Source organism: Acanthaster planci, linkage group LG01 (genome assembly GCF_054643075.1).
Source record: "Acanthaster planci isolate LZ-2023a linkage group LG01, COTS_SCS, whole genome shotgun sequence".
Classification (NCBI taxonomy): Eukaryota; Metazoa; Echinodermata; class Asteroidea; order Valvatida; family Acanthasteridae; genus Acanthaster; species Acanthaster planci.
The window spans coordinates 2,822,952-2,844,638 of NC_141777.1; the positions used below are offsets into that span (position 1 = coordinate 2,822,952).

The following is a 21,687-nucleotide window of genomic DNA, read 5'->3' on the forward strand; positions in this document are numbered from 1 at the left end:
TGTTGTATGCCTTGCAGTGTTACAGCCAAAGATGCGGACAGAAAACGCAAACAGGTGTCCACTCAAGGATTTTCAGTGCTACTTTGCTTCCGAATTCACCGTTTTTCTTTTTCGTCTTCTTTTTTCACTCTCTGTTTCTGTGCAGCTGTCCGAGAAGAGTTGAGTAAAAGATAAAGAGGAGTCCGAGCATCGACCAACCCGTCATTTTCAGTGCCTCAATTTGTATAAACAGCGCCACCAATCTGCCGAAGCAGGCATGCATTATGCTATATACATATTCATAGGTTGCTTTTGCAGCCCCTTATCTCTTATTGGCCAATTTTTTTATACCCTTGTGTAAAGGGGAGAACTTAAACTAACAAGTTTTGCAAGCATGCCTATGTGCTTGATGTAACTATCTGTTAGCTAACAAGTTTCTGGCGTGTTTTTATTTTTATTTTTTTTTTCCATCAGGGAACTTAAAATGGCGTAAATGTATCGCCTGTAAATTGTATATTAGGAACCTCAAATGCAGTGAGAGAATACTTGATTTGTATCTGTCTTATGGAAATGTGTGGCTCAAGACCATCGGATCAGAGCCGTGCCCACTTCTGTGGCTTTGGTTTCCCCATGTAAGAATACCCTGGTAGCTTTCAATTTGTATGCAGATCTTAATGAGTGCAGGGAAAAAGCAGGTGTGTATTTTAATTGGATGATGGACTTCTAGTCCCACTTGCCCATGAAGTGCGCTTAAATGAAGGATAGAATTATGATGAAATTTTAACCTTGTGGGAGCATTGGCATTAAAAATCAAATATTGCATTTTATAATATGAGTTGATTCCCGAGGGCTTAATTCTGAGGGGAAGTACATGTAACTTGCCGCATCAAAAACAATTCCGCCCTTGTCTTGATTGTTAATAGGTGAAAAATCATAGCTCTCAAAGAAAGCATTTAACAGTAGACATTACATTGTACATAAAGGCATCATACACTACTCGGTAACCTTCCCTTGATAGGTTCAAAAAACTGAGTATATCAGATAAATTGCTTTGGTGAGAAATAATTGAAGTCCCGAATTTTGAGTGGGCAGAGACTAAAGGCTGTGGCTGGAGATAAAGTTGCCTTCACTGGCCAGCAGCCCATACAAACATGTGTTACACTAAGTCACAGCCATTCTATGCGGACACAGCCAAAGATTGTGTGAGAGCTGCTGTCCACTTTTCAACTATGCAAGTAGTGCATAGAGGCGGCCAAAGGCCCCTGTCTCGTACAGTGCTAGCTCACCAGCTAGATTGGCTGTTTGCAAGATGTTTGCCTAAAGGCTCTCCAGGATCTTCATGTCTCAAAGATTTCCAGGAGGAATTTGCGTAGGTTCACACTGTCTTTCTCTGGAACAAGTCATCTTAAGACTTGTATTGGAAAGAAACTTTTTTAATATAGATAATGTTGGTAATAAAAGAATTCTTAAGTACATATCAATTATTATTTCTCAAATGAGAACAACTTTGCTGTACAGTGCAGGCCTGCATAGAGTATATACTTGGTAGTGACAAGCATTTTAGAGTGTATATTCTTTGTAACTCAAGATGAAGCTGTTGTGTTACTCGATATTACCTTATTTTAACCTGGGTGGTATGTGGAAGTTCACATTCTGCTGCCTTGTACAAGTTGTTGAAACTGCTCTCATACTTAGCTTGTATTTTTTGGTCTTGTTAGAGTCTTATTTCAAATGTGAAGGGAAAAGGTCTCATTTTGTTTCATTGTTTATATTGATTCTGGGGTTGTGAAGGCGCTGAAAATAACCTCTATCTGTAACAGCTTAAGTTACATCAACTGAACCTGCTAGAGCTTGATTTCACGGTGCTCACATTCTGAAGAAAACAGTCACGGAATTTGTAATGGTTTTCTTCTTCTTTTTTTCAGTTCCGCCCATTTCACACTGAGAAGCATTGTATTTGTGGGCCAGAGGCAATCCAGTGATGGTTTCTGACACTGCCCATTTAATCAACTAGAAAAAAATCCTGAAGCAGAATAGCTACAGTTAGAAAATTCAAATCATGTTTCTCTTTCCTCTAAAATGTCTTCATCACCCAAGTGGTTTTGAGGCAAGCACCATGCATGAACAACTTACTTCTGTACTGATTTTTGGTTTGTTCTAAAGTTTGAGTGTACAAATTACTGCATCAACGCTATCAACTTAATCATGCCAGTTAAAAACATGGCCAGTTCATACTAAAGTGCAAAGTTGTTTTGTTTTTTGTTTTTGTAGTGTGAGAACTTTGACATGTTTTCTTCCTGTTTTCCTGAGAATTTGCAGTCTCCAGTTAGCTAGTGATCATTTGCAATGAAAAGACTTAGGCAGCTTAATTAAGCTTTAGTTTTCTGAGCTAAAGGATCTGAAGGGTAAAACCAAAATTGTATGGACCAAGAAAAATCTGGTTTGGAAGCATATTTCCAAATCACCATTTACTTTGGTTCTTGCATGTAACTGCATCTTCTGATAGATTTCTTATGTTACTGTTTTAAATACTTCTGACACTCATTGATTTATTCATTTGTAATAAAGGACTTTGAATAGCATATCCAGTTATTGTCTAGGAGTTGGCTTCGTTTGAAATCAGGGCCCAATTTCACAGCACTGTTAAGCACACAATTTCACACTCACAGAGACTCTGTGTGTTCATGAAGACCAGAAGCAGAAGGCACAGCAAAAGGCAAGCTTACCTTGGAGGAAAAATTTGCTTAACTTAGTGGCAAGCACCATGAAATAGTGCATCGGGTTAGCAAGATTTTCTTCTGTGGTAAGCATGAGTTTTCTGCTATCTTAGGCGTGACCGTGAAGTTGGGCCCAGAATGTGTAATTTGCAACTGTGCATTTATCACATACTGCCTCCTTGGACAGGCGAAGCTCAGGGGACAAATTTCAACCAAAAAAAAAGAAATTACCGTCACAAACTGTGGCTATTCCTACATGTAACAACTATGTAATACTTAAAACATTTCAGTTAGTGTCTTTTTCTGTTAGTGTAAAGATATTCTGTGGTGCTATTTCCGATTGTCTTTATCAAAGTTTCTCCAGAAAAAAATTGACGTTTTGTTAAGCTAGATAAAAAATCATCCCCCACACACTCATACATTGATCCACCCTCTGCTACTCCACTAGTTGCCTCTTTCCCCTTAAAGCCATGGCAGTGCCTTTAGTCTGATATCCTCTGAACAGCTAAAATAGGCGCTCAGAATGTACCCATTAAAAATATTTGTTAGCATTTTGTTACTACCATAATCAGGTTAGTAACCAAGTGGCTTAAGATCCTCTGCCAGTCAGCCAGGTTATCCACGGTATGTAAGGTACCTGAAGTTGAGACACACAGCAAGCTTATGAAATATGACCAGGGCATGTCTGTGTCATTATAGGGCCCCCCCCCCTTTCTTCAAGTTACTGTGACTTGATGTGGTGTGACGGACTCATTGTTGACCTGGGATTAACTTGTGTGCAACTCTAGTACTGTTCATGTAAACTTTAATTTGCAGGTATTTAATCACTGAACTCGATGCTTACCCAGAGGTATCCACTGAAACAAGTGACAATTTTTATAATGCTTAAAATCTTACAAATCATGTGTAGCATGCTTTTTGTACATAGGCCAATATGTAGAGCCAAAATTCAAATGCTTTATGCCAATGAATTTCTGCAGATGTAACTGTATCCAAAATCCAGATAATTATGTTGTTAGTTTTCAGTTTATTTAACGAGGTGTTTTGTATATCAGTAATACATGACCTCTCCCGAAAAAAAAATTTGTATACAGGTGACTTTGATTTGCTCTAATAATCAAATTAAATTAGAAGAATTTGTTTCATAAATAAAAGTAATTTTAAACATCTTTGAATGAGACAAGTGATCCTATAGTTTTACCCTTTGTAAGAGAGGTATCGATCCTATGCTGAAGAAAAATTAGGATATTGGTGAGAACTTACTTGGCAGTTACTTTTATTGAGTGGAATGAATTGAACGCTGATGTGTTTGATTGACACTTAAATCGTTTTATGTGCTAAAAGGGCTATTTTTTTCCTGTCCATAAGGGGGAAAAGGATGTGGCATCTTTGCTGCGGTAGGGTCTATTTGGAATCCACGTGCATTGACTGATATTGAATTATTTGACATTCGTGTCAGTTTATAAAAGTTGTGTATAGCTCATGCAATGCTCTCCACTGAAGAATATGATGTTTGGTTTGGGATTTATTGTAATCCATAAAAAAAATATTTATATAAATTTGTCTTGCTTTGTAAGTTAGACCTTTTCCCAAATTGCAGCTCTGTCTGTTAGCATTGGCTTATCTCTGGTCCTGCAACCATTGTAGGCCTTGAGTAGAGGCCAATATCTATGGCTTCTTATTATATGTTCTTGCATTGGTGTTGTGAAAGATCAAGCAATTTTTCAGCTCCAATTACCAAGTGAGGAACCACAGAATGAGATATCTGTAGCCTAACGGGTATGTGGCCGACATTTGAGAAAGGGTCTTCATTTCAAAATGATCTGTTGAATCGTGTATGTGGTAGTCTAACTTCTTTGATATTTAGACAAATTGTAATTTATTTACCGATAAAAATTATTCTTGTGATCTGTTTTAACTGGTATAAATATTGCCTTCCATTCAGCTTGCTCAGAAAAATCTGCTTACCAAAAACTTTGCCAATCCTTTGAGGGATGAAATTAAGGGATTTTTTGCCTTTTTTTTCACTCGTACAATCCTGACTTTTTTTAATCCACTCATTGTGGTACAGTCAAAAATGAAACAAACTATTGACTTACAAAGGTTAACATCCCTTGCCATTCTGTGGTACACTGTGCCCATGTGTGTCAAAGAGTTTCAACTACTCAATAGAGACCAAGAAGTAGTTTCACAGAGAAAATGTTGCCAGGTGGCTGAATTAGTTTGGCAATGCCTGCTCTTAATCTTGGACTTCAGATTAATGTTGTGTCACCTCTGTGCTTGGTTTCTATTTTAATGTGTAGTTGAGCTCTCTGGTTACTTTTATTTGCCTCTGGCGTATATGATGTGAACCTAAAGAGAAACTCATTCCCCCAAATCAACCACACAGTATAGCTTATTTGACCTGTGTCACTCAGAGTTCCTCAGAGAAGCAATAACCATAGTTACTCTCTAAACAAAAAGTATATTTTTGACCATTAAGAAGAAAACTGAAGAAGAATTGTAAACTGGACATTAATTCGCACTGTCACTTATACACAGACATGGTGAATTGTGTGAAGAGTACTGCAGTCATGTTGGTATTTGATTTAACTTTTAATTTAGTGAATTTACTTTTTAATGCTTTCCTGAAATGTGAGGCTCAGAAGTATTAAATTCCAGAGCACAACCTGTTGTAACCATGGTGTGGGTTTACCTCTTACTGACTTCAGACACTAGATTGCAATTACTTATCTGTCTGTTTATAAAAGTGTAATCCTGATCTAATTATGATTCAAAGTATAAATGGCAAATTTGAATAAAATAATGCAAGCTCGACTTTCTATTGATCACGTGAGGCTTCAAGAAAGTGCATTTTGTTGGAGTTTGGCCTTTTGTGTGACTCGACTGGTTTGCACTAAAGTGCGTGAAAACAGTGATGGAACAGTTTAACGGACTCTTTCTCAGATTGTTGAATTATTTATTCAACTCCAGACAGTTAAAGCACACATTTTGATTTGTTGCGATGTGAATGGAACCGAAATATTCAAGCAGTTGCAGCAAAATTTATCCATAATTCATCAAACTTTTGACACCCATTTAGAACCATTTTTATAAATCGGATATCCCAAACTAAGTAATGTAGGCCTACTTGGGAAGAGAAAAAGTATATGCTGTAACCTCTCGTCGTCTCGATAAGCTTCGAAGTTCGGGGGAGGGATAAAGGTATAATTTTAAGTATAGGCCTAAGCAATTTCGTTCGTTGTATGATTTTTCCCGGCACTTAAAGTCGATTTCCTTTGTGAACAAATTAGATTGTACTTGTTTCTGGTTCCCATTCATCGTTACGAAATATAGAACGTGCTGTAGTCGATCTTTCCTGAGCTTCATTGTTCATGGTTGTGACCTAAAAACAGTTGACAGCTGCGGCCGCTAAAAATAAGTAAATTTGCATAATCTTCGAACATTATCCAATCAGCACGAGTTACCCCTAACCTTTGTCGGATACAGCCAATCAGCGTCTTTCCCGCTGCTGGACCGCGAATGTGAAATTACCGTTAAATCGGAATTGCAAGTGTGTACGCTATTTCTTGTGTATTTCCAATGAGGTTTTAGCAAGGAAGCGCTTGTTATTGTATTTTTTTAGAGCAGAGTATAGCTGAGGTAAGAACCAAAAGTAAAATTCAAATAATTGTTGATATTGGGGCATAAAGATTTTGTTCAAAGAATAAACTAATGAACATTTTGCGTTTTGTTCGCTGAGCCCCGGTGGTGTCGGAATTACATGTATTTAGTAGTAATTATTGGCGTTACGTACAGTACCTCTTTACTGGCCTAGGCCTAACATGCCTAACAGGATTGCAAATCAAGTACCTAGAAGGCCTAGCCATTTAGCCCTACTGCACTCTGGATTCCTGGAGAATTTTGTGAAAAAGAATTCAGGTTCACCTGTTCACAAAACACAAGACGTGAAAATGTTTTTCCACAAGTTGAAAAGGCTTGAAAAAATTGGAAAGAGTTCCATATTTCTGGACATCACTTGACACCTTGTCATGCTTGTGCACAAACCCTAGTGTTAAAACTTCAAGTGTTTTCTAAGGAAATATTTCAATATTTTCACCTCTAAATTTGATTTTTTTTAATTTTTATTTTAGGGCATGAAACGTTAAAACTTTCTGATGGCTACTGTGCCACTACGAGAACTCAAAGTCGCTCGGCCTAGGCTAGGCCTACTCCGTCACTCACGGAGTATGACGGAGAAGTGACTTTGAATTCTCGAAGTAGGCGTACTGTGCCACTACAAGGAAAGCAAGTTGAAAAACATATGTCCTACACCTGTTCCAAAAAGTTGCAATACATTTTACATTTCTGTGATTCGTTGCACTGGAGTTTTTTGTTTTGCTTTTGGTTTTGGTTTTTGTTTTAAAGAGAAATAAGCAACAAGTACAAAATAATGGGCCCACAGTGATATAGTAATATAGTACTTCCTACTATTCCGTTGTTAATTGGAGGTCTGGTTTTTTTTGGTTTTTTTCAGTGTAAGTGGATGGGTATTTAATGTTTGAATCTCACATTTTCTCAGCAAAATTCACTTAAAATGTCTGAAAGGGTAGGCCCTGGCCATGCTGGGCTGAAAGGTTGAAAATTGTTGTAGTAGATCTGGGCCTGTGATTGAGTGCCAGCAATTTTCACCCGAAAATTTATCACTTTGTGTTATATAATACTACAGTGATGATTAACATATCTTTGCAAGTAATGCTTCATAAGTGATGTCTGGATCAATTAAACAAGAAACCTCATTTCCTTGGTACGCGGGAATAAACAAGGTACATGTACATGTCTATTTGGGATTTTTAACGCAAGTGAAAGATTAGGCAAAAACCAAGTAGTAAAGCATGTGCAGCACTTGCAGCATTGTTTCAGTTTCCTCATTCTGCATTGTTTGTATTGAAGCTTTTAATTTCAACCACCTCGATATTCTGCACCATAGGTACATGTATGTGGTTTTCAAGTGTTAGGATTGGTTACAAGAGGAAAGAAATCAGTCATATTTAATTCCAAAAAGTGATGCTGAAATAACTTATGGGATTTTGGTATCAACAATCATTTTTAAATATTGCGACTTGTTGGGGTATTTCTTTAGATGATATGTCACGAACACCTCATAATTACTTCCAGGAAAATGCTCTTTTTTTATGAAGCAAAATTACATACCTGGCTGTGTGTAGAAGTTTACAATTAATTGAATGCTTTCATCGTTTAAATTCAAATAGGCATTCATTCCAAGCAGTGATTTTCTTTCGAGAAGAAATTTATCCTGTGAAAAGAATGCCACTTAACCATGGCTGTTTGAAAAAGTGAGACCGCAGTGATTACTGTTTGATTCATTTGCTCCAGTACTAGCAAAAAAGACTCACTGCAATTGATTCATCTCAACATCCTTACCCTTTCTCTAATGTGTAATTATTTCAGCCATCAGGATGCCTTCTCGCAAGTATGGCGTAGGGGAGCAAGTCATGGTCAAATGGCCGGGGAGTGCGCTGTGGTACCCGGCCAAGGTCTTGGCCATTCAAGGCGAGGAATACAGGGTCAAATTTGAAGAGGGCACTGAAGATGAGGTCACTGAAGACTACGTCAAGGTCAGTATTTCAATCCAATTCCTGGGATTTAATTTGTCTGCAGTTTTTAATATTTTGAAGCAGATATTGTCTATAAAATCATCTTGATCATCAAGAATCAAGTGTCCCATTTTGCATTTCACTCAAGTCAGTTTGAAGTCATGAAATGTAGAGAACAATTCCAATTTGAGGGAACTGAGAAAAACCAAAGCTTTGGTTGCTTTTCATTGGAGTTAGTTTTTTAAGCTTTACTCAAAGGAAAATCTTCTGTTGCTGTTACTCTTAAATTCATGATGTACTTTTGATACCGGTATTCCATTGCCTTGCAGCCTGTGTCCTCATTCAGGAGGCGGTCGCAGTCCAAATCACCCTCCCGGCGACGGTCGCGCTCAAGATCCCCGGCCCGTTCCCCGTCTAGGCAGCGAGTCTCCCGCAGCCCCAGTCGCAAGTCTGTGGCACAGACCTCTTCCGTCAGTAAACAGCGACAGCAGCAGCAGCAGCGGCAACAACAGAAGACCAGCAGCAAGACAATCACCACCACTGTGGTGACGCAGAGCAAGAGCCAACCCAAGCCCGACCTGACTCCAACCAGGACCCCGACCAGGACGCTCATCACCTCCAGGGTTAGTCCCTATCCAGAAGTTACAGCCTTGGCTGGATAACCAGTACATTGCATTCAAAAGTAAACAGTGGGGTATTGTATGAGAAGAATTGACTTTCATATTCAGATTCGCATTTCACAAGGCAACCAAAAAAATTCCCACTTGTGGGGAAATTGGTGAAAATCTTTTCCCACTTGTGTGTGAAGTCTGTTCCCAACTTGAGAAGATCTGTACAAATCTTTGCCCACTTTGGGAAAAGTTTTTCATGGTTTGTGAAATGAAAATGACCTTCCTGGGTAGAGAAACAACATGAAGAGAATCTCCCTTTCCGAGGTCATGCACTGTAACATGTACGTATGGAAACTATTGGCTTGTAGTTGGAGCCACTTTCCCCAAAACATGTGTTACCTCTGGCCACAACTGGTGGATGCAATTGCGGCCTTAGTCCGTAACTGTAGCATAGTTGAGAAAAAAAATAAGCAGCAGTCTATCTCAAGCCACTGCGACTTCTCAGCTCAGTGTTAATCTTCGCTTTCTTCCCTTCCCACAAAAGGACTGAGAGTACTTCTACCCCTCCCCTGCATTCATCATACAAATATATATAATATTTACCCATTAATTTGTTTTTGTAATACATGGGTACAAGCTTAATCAGTAACATTTGACAGCTTCTTGAAAAAGAATGATGTTTCTCCTCAGAGCTCCACCGAGATGCACACCTACACTACTCGGTCCTCCACTAAATCAGGTCAGCAAACCTTGGAGCCCTTGGTGGAATTCAAGACCGGCAGAGTCCCCAAAACTACCAGCTATGAATTTGGAGGACCCATCGGTATGCCAGTGTGTTCAACCTTTTCTTATATTTCAATTAAAACTGGTTGCTCACTCAAGAAAATTTTTTCAGTTATCTTTTTTTATTGTAGTCCATCCAAGCTATCGCTATTTTAAAGGGAAGTGGGTTTTTTTAATGAAATTCTGTCTTTGAGTCAGGTGCTATTTATCATTTATAGACAGACTGTCCGCAATCCATCATACTGAAAATGTTTTATTCATTTTAACAAGTAACAATTGGCTCTTTAATCTGAGTAAAATAAACAATATTCTCAACACAAAACAAAGCAAAGTGAGAGAAAAAGAGAAAATACCAGAGGTTCGAAAATTTAGCTTTTTAGCTGATTTCAGCTTTTTTGTGTTTAGATGTTGACCCTGAATTTCAGCCTTTTTGTGGACCTGCTGTGTACAAACGTACATGGGGACTTTTTACATTTCAACATTTTGCCAGCTGTTTTCAGCTTTAGTTTGAAGTGGCCACTCACACCCCTGAAATACAGACCCTTGGCCTATGTGATTTGCAGGTATTTGACTGGCAATGATTAACCTTAAAAATTCTAAATGACAAAATTCCGAAACCAGGCTGGCCCAGTTTCATGGCACTGCTGGGCACATGATTTTATTCCAACTGGTGGGGCACATATTTTTTGGAAACCCTCAACAGGAAGTGCACAAAAGGCAGCCTTACCTTTGAGGAAAAATATGCTTAACTTACATGTAGCGGTGTAAGAATGGAAATCTTCATACGCATGCAATTGTCAGAACATGCACGCCATGAAATAGTGCTTTAAGGTTGGACAACATTTTCTGCTGTATTGAGCAGAACTTTTCTGTGAACTCTTAGGCATTGCCATGAAATTTGGTCTAATTTTGGATCCCAAAGGGCTTCCTAGCACAAAAATATCCGAAGCACAGAAAATAGTTATTTAGGAGAAACCAGTTACCAGCCAAAATGCCATTCAAAGTGTATTACCTGCAATTGGGTTTTCTAATCATTCTTGCTTGGCACAAAAAATTGCTAAGCAAATGTTTGCTAAGTAGCAGCCTCATGAAATTGGGCCTTTGATTACACCATAATTAGGCAATATTCACGACCGGAACCTAACTGTTTTTTGCTCTTGCTGTAAACATGGGTCTTGATATTCCAATAGCAGGAACGTTTCCACATAACCCTGCACAGGGAGTTGGGGTTGTTAACATTGTCTTTGGTTCCCCCCTCCGTCCCCCATACAGGCACCCTTTTCATCATGCTCACCCTGCCGCCGTTCATCTACTACCTGTACTTCACCTGCAGCAAGGACATCTGCAGGCTGCAGTTGCTGCCGGCCTTCTCCTACGACTGGAGAGATTACTATGACCGAGAGGCCTACTTGCTAGTCCTGGGCTGGATAGCGCTGCAGGCGTTCTTCTACATGCTTCCTGTCGGCTCAGTGAGTGTTGGCTCCCCTGACTGTTGGCAGGGAACCCTTTTATTCTGTGAAATTAGTAGGCTTTGTCTTGACTTTAATGACCTGAGCCCTGATCGCGTGCCTTTCATCATCTGAATGTTCTGATTTAATCCTTTGGCAGGGAACATGAATGGCAGTCTCTACAGTGTTGTTCGATTATGTCATGGTGTAAATTCACAGTAGCCAGCAGTAAATGCTCTGTGAAGGAGCCCCTTTGATTCACCACTGGTTTCACTCATTTTAGCATATGTTTACTACTTAGCCAAGATCAAAACTTTGTAAAACAAGAGTTAACTTTCTAAAATAATGCTGGTTTTCATTCTTTATCCAAACTTGCCATAATTTAATGGTTGCCCAACTTCCCCCCAAATCTTTAGAAGGCCCTTTGAATCAGATGAGCGTCACTGGACGAATTCACATCCAACATATGTTGTGTTACTGTATTTCTACTAAAGAGAGGATTTAGAAGCAATTTAGCATGTTGCACCTTACGTTGCACCCCTTGAGCTCTGTCATTTTGTCATTGTGTGCAGGTTGTGAAAGGCCTGCCTCTTCGCAATGGACGTAGATTGGAATACAGGTTGAATGGCAAGTATATTATTCAGTTACAGTATGGTAACCTTTTTTGTTTGAAAAGTATGCTGCGTTTTCCTCCTCAGTCTTGCCTTTTGGACATTTCATGTCACTTTCTGTTTTAATGCTGTGTTTTTAAGCACAGCTCTGGAAGTATCCTATTCTTTTAATTCTGCCTATTTTGGAGAGAGGAAACAATATTGCTGATGTACCCTAACCTTCCCCAACCACACACAATTAACAGTAGTAAAGTGTTTCATTCTGTGGGGATAGGTCTGGTAGGCCCGTACCAGCTGGCTTTTGCACTGGGTTTGGCATACCTCAGAAAAACCAAGTCCAACAGCCTCTGTGCACAGAGTCCCATATGGGTGTGTAACTTTGTGTGAATGGGAAAGGTTAGGGCCAGCAACCCTTGGGGGGTTAGGGTTGACATGGCAGCAGCCTCTAATGTGGCACACTTTCAGTTTTTGCTTCCATTGTCTTTACGGAAAATATATCTATCACAAATTTCAGAATTAGTGAAACTTCATCAAACTCCTAACATTCTGATTCATAAGTCTCAGGTTTTATGTACCTGCCCCAAAGTTTGGATGAAATTTCATTTTCACCCAATTTTCCGATTTATTTTCTGACATGTGAAATGAACTCTTTTAAAATGTGCCCAAAAAAGGAAAAGAAGTTTTCGACCAGTATTTTAGCTAGGATTTGAAAAGTGGAAGTGCAAAATGAAAAACAGGGAGTGCAATCTTGTTTGAGCATAAAATTTGTGTGCGAAGCACACAACATGAGCGCGCAGCGTGAAGTCCCTTACGGCCGGAATCCACGGCCTGCTAAGGGCCCTGGAAGCTCTGGCTATTTTAGATGCTCTCTGGCAGTCTCTGATGAATTTCTGACATTTTTAATGAGATTTTTGCCTTTTCGAACAAAAAATAACAGCTTTTAGAAAAAGAATTCAATTGTAAACTGTGGGCAATTGTTGTTTTATTCATGTACATGTATAGTGGGATTAAATAGGCCTGCAACAAAGAAGTGAATAATGACAATCACACACCTCGGAACAAATTTCTCATGACCACTTTCTTTTGTTTTCAAAAAAATGGTACGTACAGGTAGTGCAGGTCAGTACTTGACACATGTTTTTGTGCCTTTTTGTTTGCAATACATTACATTCAGATTATTATGTGATAAGCAAACAAAAATAATCAATGATATAAAATGAATCCCAGTATTCCTACGTGCATGTTTCCTTCGTCAATTTGGCTAAAAAGGACAAGCAAATTTGAGTACAAGACTTGACTTCAATGTGGATGAAAAAATACATGTCGTACAAGCACAGTACGTGAACGTATATGCACACTGCACACACACCCATGTCCACCACAGGCAGGCCACGTGCCCGCGCTCGCTTGTGAAAGAGTCTGAACATGGCATCGGAAGAGATCAACAGTGTTTTCCCATCTTTGAGGGAGAAGAACCTAAACAAGCTTTATGCTGATTATTGACAATAACAAAGATTACGTGTAGGTCTACCCCTATCTTCAAGAAGAAGTCTGTTATGTTTTGTTTCATTCTGGATGATAAAGTGAGCAAGCCCCGAAAGGATTATATGTCAACCTCGTCCCCATGTACTACCTCGTGCGAGAGTGGGTGCAATATGGCAGCTAAGATAGCCATGGGAACGAGGTTGATTACATGGATGATCAATTGCTGGCTAACTCGTGTGGCTCCCTGTGTTCATTTTGTTACAAGTTGATAGATACGGTGCTGTAGTTCATTATTTATAAGTACGGGAACCTGCCTGCCAGCATTGATACACGAAAACATCCAAACTGTAGTCCCAGCGTACATGTGTTTACTGCAGCGTATTTTCTATTTTGGAATGGTTGATGGGGGAAAAAGCATGGGGATAAGACTGAATTTTAGCTCATATTTTATTTTCACATTTTTCGGGATTTAGATTACACAAGCGTCGAATTAAGCGTTGCACGGCTTGATTTGCACCGCCAGGCCGTGCTTGGAACAATGGGCCGTAATTTCACAAAACTGACCATGCAAAACGCGGCTGCATGGCTCACCGGCTAAAACACTGTTTCCAACAAACTTGTGGATGGTTATTTGAGTGGAATTAATGATGCTTTACACGAATTTGTCAAATTTAATGGATTTCGTAAATGTTTATGTGGGATTTTCTGAGATAATTTTCAAGTGCTCCACGTTGGGGTAAACCCTGCTGAATTCAAGCCAAACTTCTGGACGCCGACAGTTTTTGATTTCGAATGAAATTTCGTGACACTGAAATTGTTCACAAAGGTTCAACATCATGTATCATGAAGGTAACAGTACTAGTATTAACGAAATGAGTTGTAAGCTTTTCAAGAAAAAAGGTTGGGCAACGCCGTGTGAGGAAAGTCAAGTGAACATGGAAGTGCGCCACATTAGGGGACTCTACTATACATTAACCCTCCTATGCAAAGATACATTCTTAGCACAGTTGTCAAAGTCAGTCAAATTTCCCATATGTGTCTGTACTGGGGCAAATCAAGTGGAAGGAATTTGTGACTGTTTTTGACAGTTACAGCAGAATGGGGGTTAACCCTAACCCTCCTCAATCCTTCACCTGTTGGAGGACTGAGGAGTGTTCGGGTTAATGACAGTGACGGAGGGAATATAAGAGTATAATGTTATCCTCTTTGTACTCCTCTTGCTTCTTGCTCCCCTCCAGGTTTCTTTGCTCTCATCCTGAGCTTGATCATCTTCGGCGGTCTGGTCTACAAGAAGTACCCGGTCACTGTGGTCTGCGACAAGTTCCTGCCTCTCCTGACAGCGGCCCTCATCTTTTCCCTGCTGCTGAGCGTGTACCTGTACCTCAAGGCCAGAAAGGCTCCTGGACATGCCCTGGCTCCCAGCGGAAACTCAGGTAAATCCATGCAAGGAGCAAATGAAACCCTCCAAGTCATGCGTTCTTACAGTACTGGAGCCCTTAGAGTAGCAGGATTCTGTTTGCCATCAAAGGCAATTTTCAGTTCACAGTTACTAGTCGTTTCGGTTCCACTGTGACTGGCAAGGTTGACCCAGATGAAATCACTAACCGACTCAAATTCACCTTTGGCAATTTGGGTTTCATGACAGCCACATTTCATATTGTTTAACGTTGATTTTGACTAACCAGTATGACATTCCAGGGTCCTCATGGTTATGAAAAGTCCTGAAAAACCCTGGGGGGGGGAGTTGTCCTGCAAAGTCATGGAAAATTGGGGGAGAAATCACGTCCCAGAATCCTCTTGTCAGAGTTGGCAAAAGTCATGGAAATTCAGATTATGTAAGGGTAATTTTTATAGGCCACTTTTGATGTGATGGCAGAATAAAAACAAATTTACAGGCTGCCCTCATCAGTCCATAGGAGTGGCTACAGCAGTCTTCCAGTTCATAATACAAAACTGCTTTACTCTGCAAAATGGCGTTAAATGTCCCGGAAATTGTTGTCTTAAAAGTACTGGAAAAGTCCTGAAATGTGGTTTTCCGATTTCGATGGAGACCCTGAAGTCCAAGTATGTATATCAGTGTTTATTATTAATATTTTTTTGCCTTCAATTTTCATTGCGTATCTCTCCATCCTATCCTCAGGCAACGTTGTCTATGATTTCTTCATGGGCCATGAGCTCAACCCTCGCATTGGAAGATTTGACTTCAAGTTCTTCTGTGAGCTCCGGCCGGGACTCATCGGTTGGGTAAGTGACCTTGCAGGCTAGCAAATTTGAATGAACCAAGGCCTTTGGAGACTTGGTCAGAGATAGGGTTTTTGTGGGGCAGCAGGTTAGATAAGGGCAGCATTGAACCGTGGTTGTTAATGGCTCAGAATGTTTGTCCAATGTGAACAACTCTAAATGAAAGAGTTGCACAGTTACTGAACCCCCTTGAGTCAGTGGCTACTAAATGTATTCATGCATTAGCATGACAGGATGTTTATTGTTAGACCAGCTGCCGATCCCACATTCATTGAGCATTTGGGAGGGGGGGCTGTAGCTTGAAAGTGTAAACTTTTCAAGTGTTAGTTGTCCACATGTAGTTTGAATTGGTGAAAGTTTTTTTTTTCTTTTCAGATTTTTTAGTGCATCTTAAGAAAAAAAAGAACTCAATTGTTCACCAGATTGTTCACGTCCATGGTGTGTATCATAAAACAAAATTTCACTTTGTGTTATTGTAAAGCTAGATTTTAACATGTGCATTATTTCCACCCATATTTTTGAAATTCGTGTAGATTTGGAAAGCTTGGTCGGTCAGAGTCGGGTTTTCAGTCTACTTTGATTGCAAAGCCTAAATAAGCTCCATCAATGATACTGATATTCTGAACTCTAAGTCTAACTGAAAGTCTGTGTTGGTCTGCCTGTCAGGTACTGATGGATCTGGCCTTTGTGGTCAAAGTGTGGACAGACTTCCCTCAGAATCCTCCCTGGCCGCTTCTCTTGCTGACCTTCTTCCAGCTTCTCTATGTTGCTGACTCCTTGGTGTACGAGGTCGGTCATTTGAGTTATTCAAGCACAAAGAAGTAAATCAAACAAAATGTAATGAAGAAAATAATTGTAATCCACGTACATATGGTTTGACTCGACAAAGGCAAGTGAAGGATGCTTATTAAAGTGATCCACCTGTATTGTTCATTTGGTTTTAATACCCGTAGTTTTGGAAACGGGTGCACCAAAGAAAACTGTAAAATAATGCAGTCTCTCCATAATACTTGTGATATGAAGAGAAGGCAGAATGAAATCTAGAAGTAGAACTTACTGTTTGTAATTGTCACAAGATAAAGAGTCATTTTATGCTTCAGGCGAAAGGAAGTAAATTTTATGTCAGAATAGCTGAAGTAACTTTTGTACATTTGCAGTACGACGATCTGACATCACCATTTCCCATTTGTGTTCACGTTTGCACCAAGTACCAATCAGCCTTTATGCATTGTCTAGTGCGCTTGGGTATACCTCACCTTTGTTCCTAGGAATTAGATATCCAAAGAACCAATCACCGTGGCCTGGAAAACCCAGTTCTATGTTAATGGTTTTTGTAAGTCTAAAAAATGACTCTGTGAATTCATAACCAACTTCTCCAAGGACAGCGTTGGCTATCCAATATCTCAACCGCCCATAAATGCTGATCCCGGGAGCAGAGCTCAATACTGCTTCTCAAAACAGTAGCTTGAGACTTGAGCCCTATAATGACTTCTATTATGACATGTTTCTGTAATATTGCACACACAGCATGCCATTCTCAGCACCATGGACATCATCCACGACGGCTTTGGGTTCATGCTGGTCTTTGGTGACCTGGTTTGGGTCCCCTTCACCTACACGCTGCAGGCTCGCTACCTGGCAGACAACAGCGGCAGCATCATGCCGGACTACTGTCTGGTGCTGACTTTCATCCTGGGAAGTAAGTGTCTGATCTCTGGACTTTTCCGCTGGCCTGGTACCAAAACAATGATTTGGGACAAACTTGGACTCGGCTGGTTGTGGACTCGGAGATCTTTGTTCAACAGGCAGTTTTAAGCATGCTAGAAACTTACCAAAGTTTAACAGCTCTTTATCATGAAGTTTCTCACAAAGCCAAACTAGCCGAAGACTCTTCCGTTTACATACATTAACATTTGACTGTTTTTGTCTTTGCACAGTTGCTGGCTACTATGTCTTCCGTTCATCAAACTCTCAGAAGAATGCTTTCAGGGAGAACCCCTTTGCTATCCAGTTTGCCAGTAAGTATGTCCCAATCAACTATTGTAATAATGAATCAGACTGATCCTCAATTCAAAAACTAAAATGCTCTTCTCTCAAATTTTAACAAAAAGTCCCTCAGGGGCACAGCATTTCCCAAAGCGTGTTTGTGATGACAGGTCGCCTAACAGCACTAAAGTCAGACATTTTTGAAAGACCGCTCTCTGTTTACATTTTGTCGCAATAAATCCACTCTGTCGAATTCCCAGCGGAATGTTAATGCTGTTTTCCCTTGTGGTGAGTATAGGTGAACATTAGACCCTTCACACATGTTACCTTTGGTGGATGCTTACTCAATATATCTCTGGTCTGACAGTTCACCCATATTGAGATCATAGAACCCACAAGTCATTCCCTGGCCAGGAAAATAAAATGACCCTCATGTCCCTTCAACATCCTCAGTTGATCCAAGCAATACTGTCCTTAGAATTCATCCAGAGTACAGTACTGTAATTTCTCAGTCTGACAAGAGCAGAAACATAATTCTGGTTAAGGACGGAAATCTACTCAAGGATTGAGGCTTTACCCTCCAATATCCTCTTGGAAATAGCAAGCGCCTCCACACTGACTTCATGTGGGTTGTGCTCTGTGACCCTGCATTCATGGAAGGCCACATCAACTGTACCCACTCAACCAACATACCGCCATGATGTATAGCGTAGACCCATATTTTTGGCTGACCGATTTGAATTTTTTCTGTTTACTCCCTCAGATTCCAGCGTCCTGATTACAGGGTCAGGCAAGCGTCTCTTGACATCCGGCTGGTGGGGATGGTTGCGTCACCCCAATTACCTGGGAGATCTCATGATGGCCCTGTCGTGGTCGCTCTGCTGCGGTGAGTGTAACGGATCCCTCACAGGAACGGTACCAATAGTTTGCAGCACTACTTGGCTGTCACTAAAAGCAGAATTCCTGTTTCAGGTTTAGAATACAAGAAGAATACAGTTGTAAAAAGAAGACAATCTTGCTTATTGAAGCATGGCGTAAAACTTGACAGAAGTCACGTATGGTTGGCTGTAAATGAATTTCTACGGTTTCCAGAGTGACTTAAGGAGATTAGAATCTCTTTAGAAAGTAATCTTTCCATTCCACTTCTCCCTTCCAGGCTTTGGCAGCATTGTTCCCTACTTCTACCCCATCTACATGCTGATCCTACTGATCCACCGTGAGAGGCGTGACTCCGCCCACTGTAGGCAGAAGTACGGCACTGTCTGGGCCAAATACTGCGAGATGGTCCCTTACCGGATCTTCCCGCGCATCTACTGAGACAGGGCAGAGAAGCCATTAGAGAAGTCATTAGTCCATGTCACCACGACTGTCCATGTGTTTATCACACTGTGTGTCACTTTATCATTGTCATTCAGGGATTTTTCACAGCAGTACGTAACTTGTGTTTTTTTAAAGGTTAATCATTCCATCTTTGCTGCAGTATCTGCTTTTATTGGGTTGATGTTTTCTAAACTGTAAAAGCAAAAAAAATTATCGAGGATAAGTGACATAGGACGTGGTATGGTAGTCTCTCCACAAGGTGTTTTTAGACTTAACTTTCCAGAAAAAAGAATTCTACTTTGCTCTGCTTCAACTTTTTTTTTATTGTTCATTTTCAACTCAGTTGATTTTTTTTGGGGGGGGTTCACGCAGTCCTCGTGGTTCTTGACATTGTGAAGTTTCTCATAGTGTGCTAATATTTGAATGGAAATTGTGCTAGGCTTTTGTAAAATGTTTACAAGGTGTAAAGATGAACGTGGCTTTGTTCTTTTATGGTAATCAGTAGTTTCTCGTGATCGCTTCCACTTTCCAGGCCAAAAGGAGCGCTCCTGCTTTTGTTTTTGAAAATAATGTTTATACTTGTACACAAGAAAGAGATTGGTTAATGGCGAAACACTTTTTCGTCTGGGTTATTTCGATTTGGGGAGTGCTAAAGTTTTTGCTGGCTTTCTCATTTTTGTTTTATACGGATTGCACAGAAGAAAAAAAACTGCTCATCTGTTTTTTGCCGTGTTTTGCAATGTTTTATGATTTTGTTATTTGTTTACTTTAGAAGCTGTGAGGAATTTAGTTAGTGTCTTACGCTGCACATGTAGCAACAGCGGTGTTGAGCATTCAAAAGCTTGATTTACTTGCATGACGATTTCTTTGTTAAAATGTATTGATAACGGGTTTGTAGAAATCATTTTTTAGGAAATATTTGTCACTGGATGTGCCCATGTATATAAATTGTGATATATTATTGACAGTCATAGAAAGCAATGGGGACGCTAGATCCCAGAATCGTAAAGATTAAAAGGGAAGGAAGCAGTTAGGGCAAACATTGCAGATACATGTATCAAGGGCTGTGACTAATATTAAAAATACATCTTCATGAAAGAATTTATCACATAGACCGTTCTAGCATCAAAATTAAAAGAAAATAGGGAGTTTTCCTAAAGTTTGGTCTTTCTGTCCAATTGACAAAGGTACATTACAGAGTATTTCATAACCTGAGGGAATTTTTTAGTCTTAAAAATGATTTGTAAATACCTGTATCATATATTGTAGATGTTTGGTTGTCAGTGTAATGATTTCTGGTTTGAAAAAAAAGGGAAGAAAATAGACAACTGTCAGAATTAGGTCAATTAGAACTGCATTTAGCAAGATATCTCAAACAGTTTTGTGAATTTTCTTTTAGAAATTACTTTAATTCTTTTGAATTCAAGTTCCTAGAAGGAACTGCGTTATATTCACCCCAAATGAAATTCACAGTTTGAATGTAAATAGAATATGAATGGTATGTACAGAGTATTTTTAAAGCGACTTCCCTCAGTTACTTCTACAGGACTTCTTGGTGAGATCTTTCTAAGATAATCCTTTGGTTTTTGTAGATTTTACACACAATTGTAATTTTGGTGTAAGCTGTGAATTTGTACAGTAGCAATCAACTGTATTTCATGTCAATTTGAATTAATTTGACCAGTGAAATTACTCTAATTTTCATTTAACAGTATTTGATTTTTTTCTTTAGAAACAAATATTTGTTTTGATTTCCGATTAATTTAAACGGTTTTGTTTGAATTTTCAACTCTCTCACATGATAGAATTTTTGTATTCATTTCAAGAGAGCATTTCTCGAGTAGTTTCATCGTTTTTCCTGTATTTCTTGCGTCGATGTACCGAGACTTTACCAAAGTGCCTACTATATCTGCGATTAGTGTTTTATCCCGATCTGAAATGTACATTAGACCGTTTTTGATATAATCATAATTATTGTATATGTAGTCGGATAGATTTTGTTTTAGTGTAGGTGAATGAAATAAAATTTGGGCGATTATAACCGGAACAGTGCCATATACATTTGTATAATACCCGATGCGGCGGTCTCAGCTGTCTCCCGGTACGTCCCAGCGCCCCCCCCCCCCGACGTAGCCGGACATTTCAGCACGACACGAGCACGGTCTCGTTGGTCTTCCCTGCTGAGGTGTCCGCATGACTAACTCGCACGGTCCTATAAGCGGTGCTGTTATCTTTGGTGTAGGCCTATGTACAGTACACGTGAAAGGCATTGCATGCACGGCCTGCACTGCTCAGCACGCCACTTAAACGGACGACTTTCCCGTTGTGCGCAGAGATGGCATGACGTATTTATACCATATTTAGTAAGGGGAACCGCTGAGACCGGGAGACACTGAGCTGAGACCGCCACACCGGTACGAGCGATACACAATAGTGCGCCTCCAATAGTTTGCAATGCGTTGGCCAATCACAATGCGCGGAATCTGTCGACCCAATGTGTGTTTGGAAAGGGTCGTCAGATTTCGCGCTGTGATTGATCAACGCGTTGCAAACTCTTGGCGGCGCACTTTTGTGAAACGCCCGTATTCGGCCAAGCGTTATCTCTGAGGCAGTGTCATTAATTTTAGAACGCAGTCACAGAGCAAGTGAAGAGAACGTTAAAGGTCTACTGATCCATTCCAATTTATCCTATCTATCTGTTTCCATACAGCCAGTGCATTTTATGGGACTTCGCCTTTTTCTTCACGTCACTTCTTTAGAAGGCTATCTGACGGATAGCTCCGGAAATTCTCTTTTCTAATGACCAGATCTTGTTTAAAAAAAAAAAAACGATGATTTGCCTTACGAAGGATACGAGGAAGAATTTTTGAATCCACGCCCTCGATGGACTGCCCTACCCGCACATCACC

The 21,687-nt window shown here is 40.0% G+C and overlaps 2 protein-coding genes across 6 annotated transcripts in view; both read left to right on the forward strand.

Annotated features, from left to right (window-relative positions):
* LOC110974196 (uncharacterized) overlaps nucleotides 1–5,527 on the forward strand; it is a 54,733-nt gene extending 49,206 nt beyond the window's left edge. For all 5 annotated transcript variants that reach the window (XM_087138622.1, XM_087138588.1, XM_087138545.1 and 2 more), the window contains one exon: nucleotides 146–5,527. In XM_087138622.1, the coding sequence (XP_086994748.1) occupies nucleotides 146–174 (29 nt within the window). In that variant the 3' untranslated portion in view covers nucleotides 175–5,527. The remainder of the gene's footprint in view (nucleotides 1–145) is intronic.
* Nucleotides 5,528–6,201: 674 nt separating this feature from the next.
* LOC110974280 (delta(14)-sterol reductase TM7SF2-like) lies at nucleotides 6,202–20,819 on the forward strand. The gene is made up of 13 exons (XM_022225816.2): nucleotides 6,202–6,338; nucleotides 8,148–8,314; nucleotides 8,623–8,916; nucleotides 9,595–9,727; nucleotides 10,960–11,156; nucleotides 11,708–11,762; nucleotides 14,470–14,664; nucleotides 15,372–15,475; nucleotides 16,139–16,261; nucleotides 17,000–17,171; nucleotides 17,410–17,490; nucleotides 18,222–18,344; nucleotides 18,615–20,819. Exons 2-13 carry the CDS (start codon nucleotides 8,156–8,158, stop codon nucleotides 18,773–18,775), a joined length of 1,797 nt encoding a protein of 598 aa, XP_022081508.2. The 5' UTR covers nucleotides 6,202–6,338; nucleotides 8,148–8,155; the 3' UTR covers nucleotides 18,776–20,819.
* Nucleotides 20,820–21,687: the final 868 nt, after the last annotated feature.

Coding starts and splice junctions, on each gene's coding strand:
- LOC110974280 (XM_022225816.2), top strand. CDS start 8,156: ATGCCTTCTCGCAAGTATGGCGTAGGGGAGCAAGTCATGGTCAAATGG. Junction 8,315..8,622: donor TCACTGAAGACTACGTCAAG/GTCAGTATTTCA, acceptor ATTGCCTTGCAG/CCTGTGTCCTCATTCAGGAG. Junction 16,262..16,999: donor CTGACTCCTTGGTGTACGAG/GTCGGTCATTTG, acceptor TTGCACACACAG/CATGCCATTCTCAGCACCAT.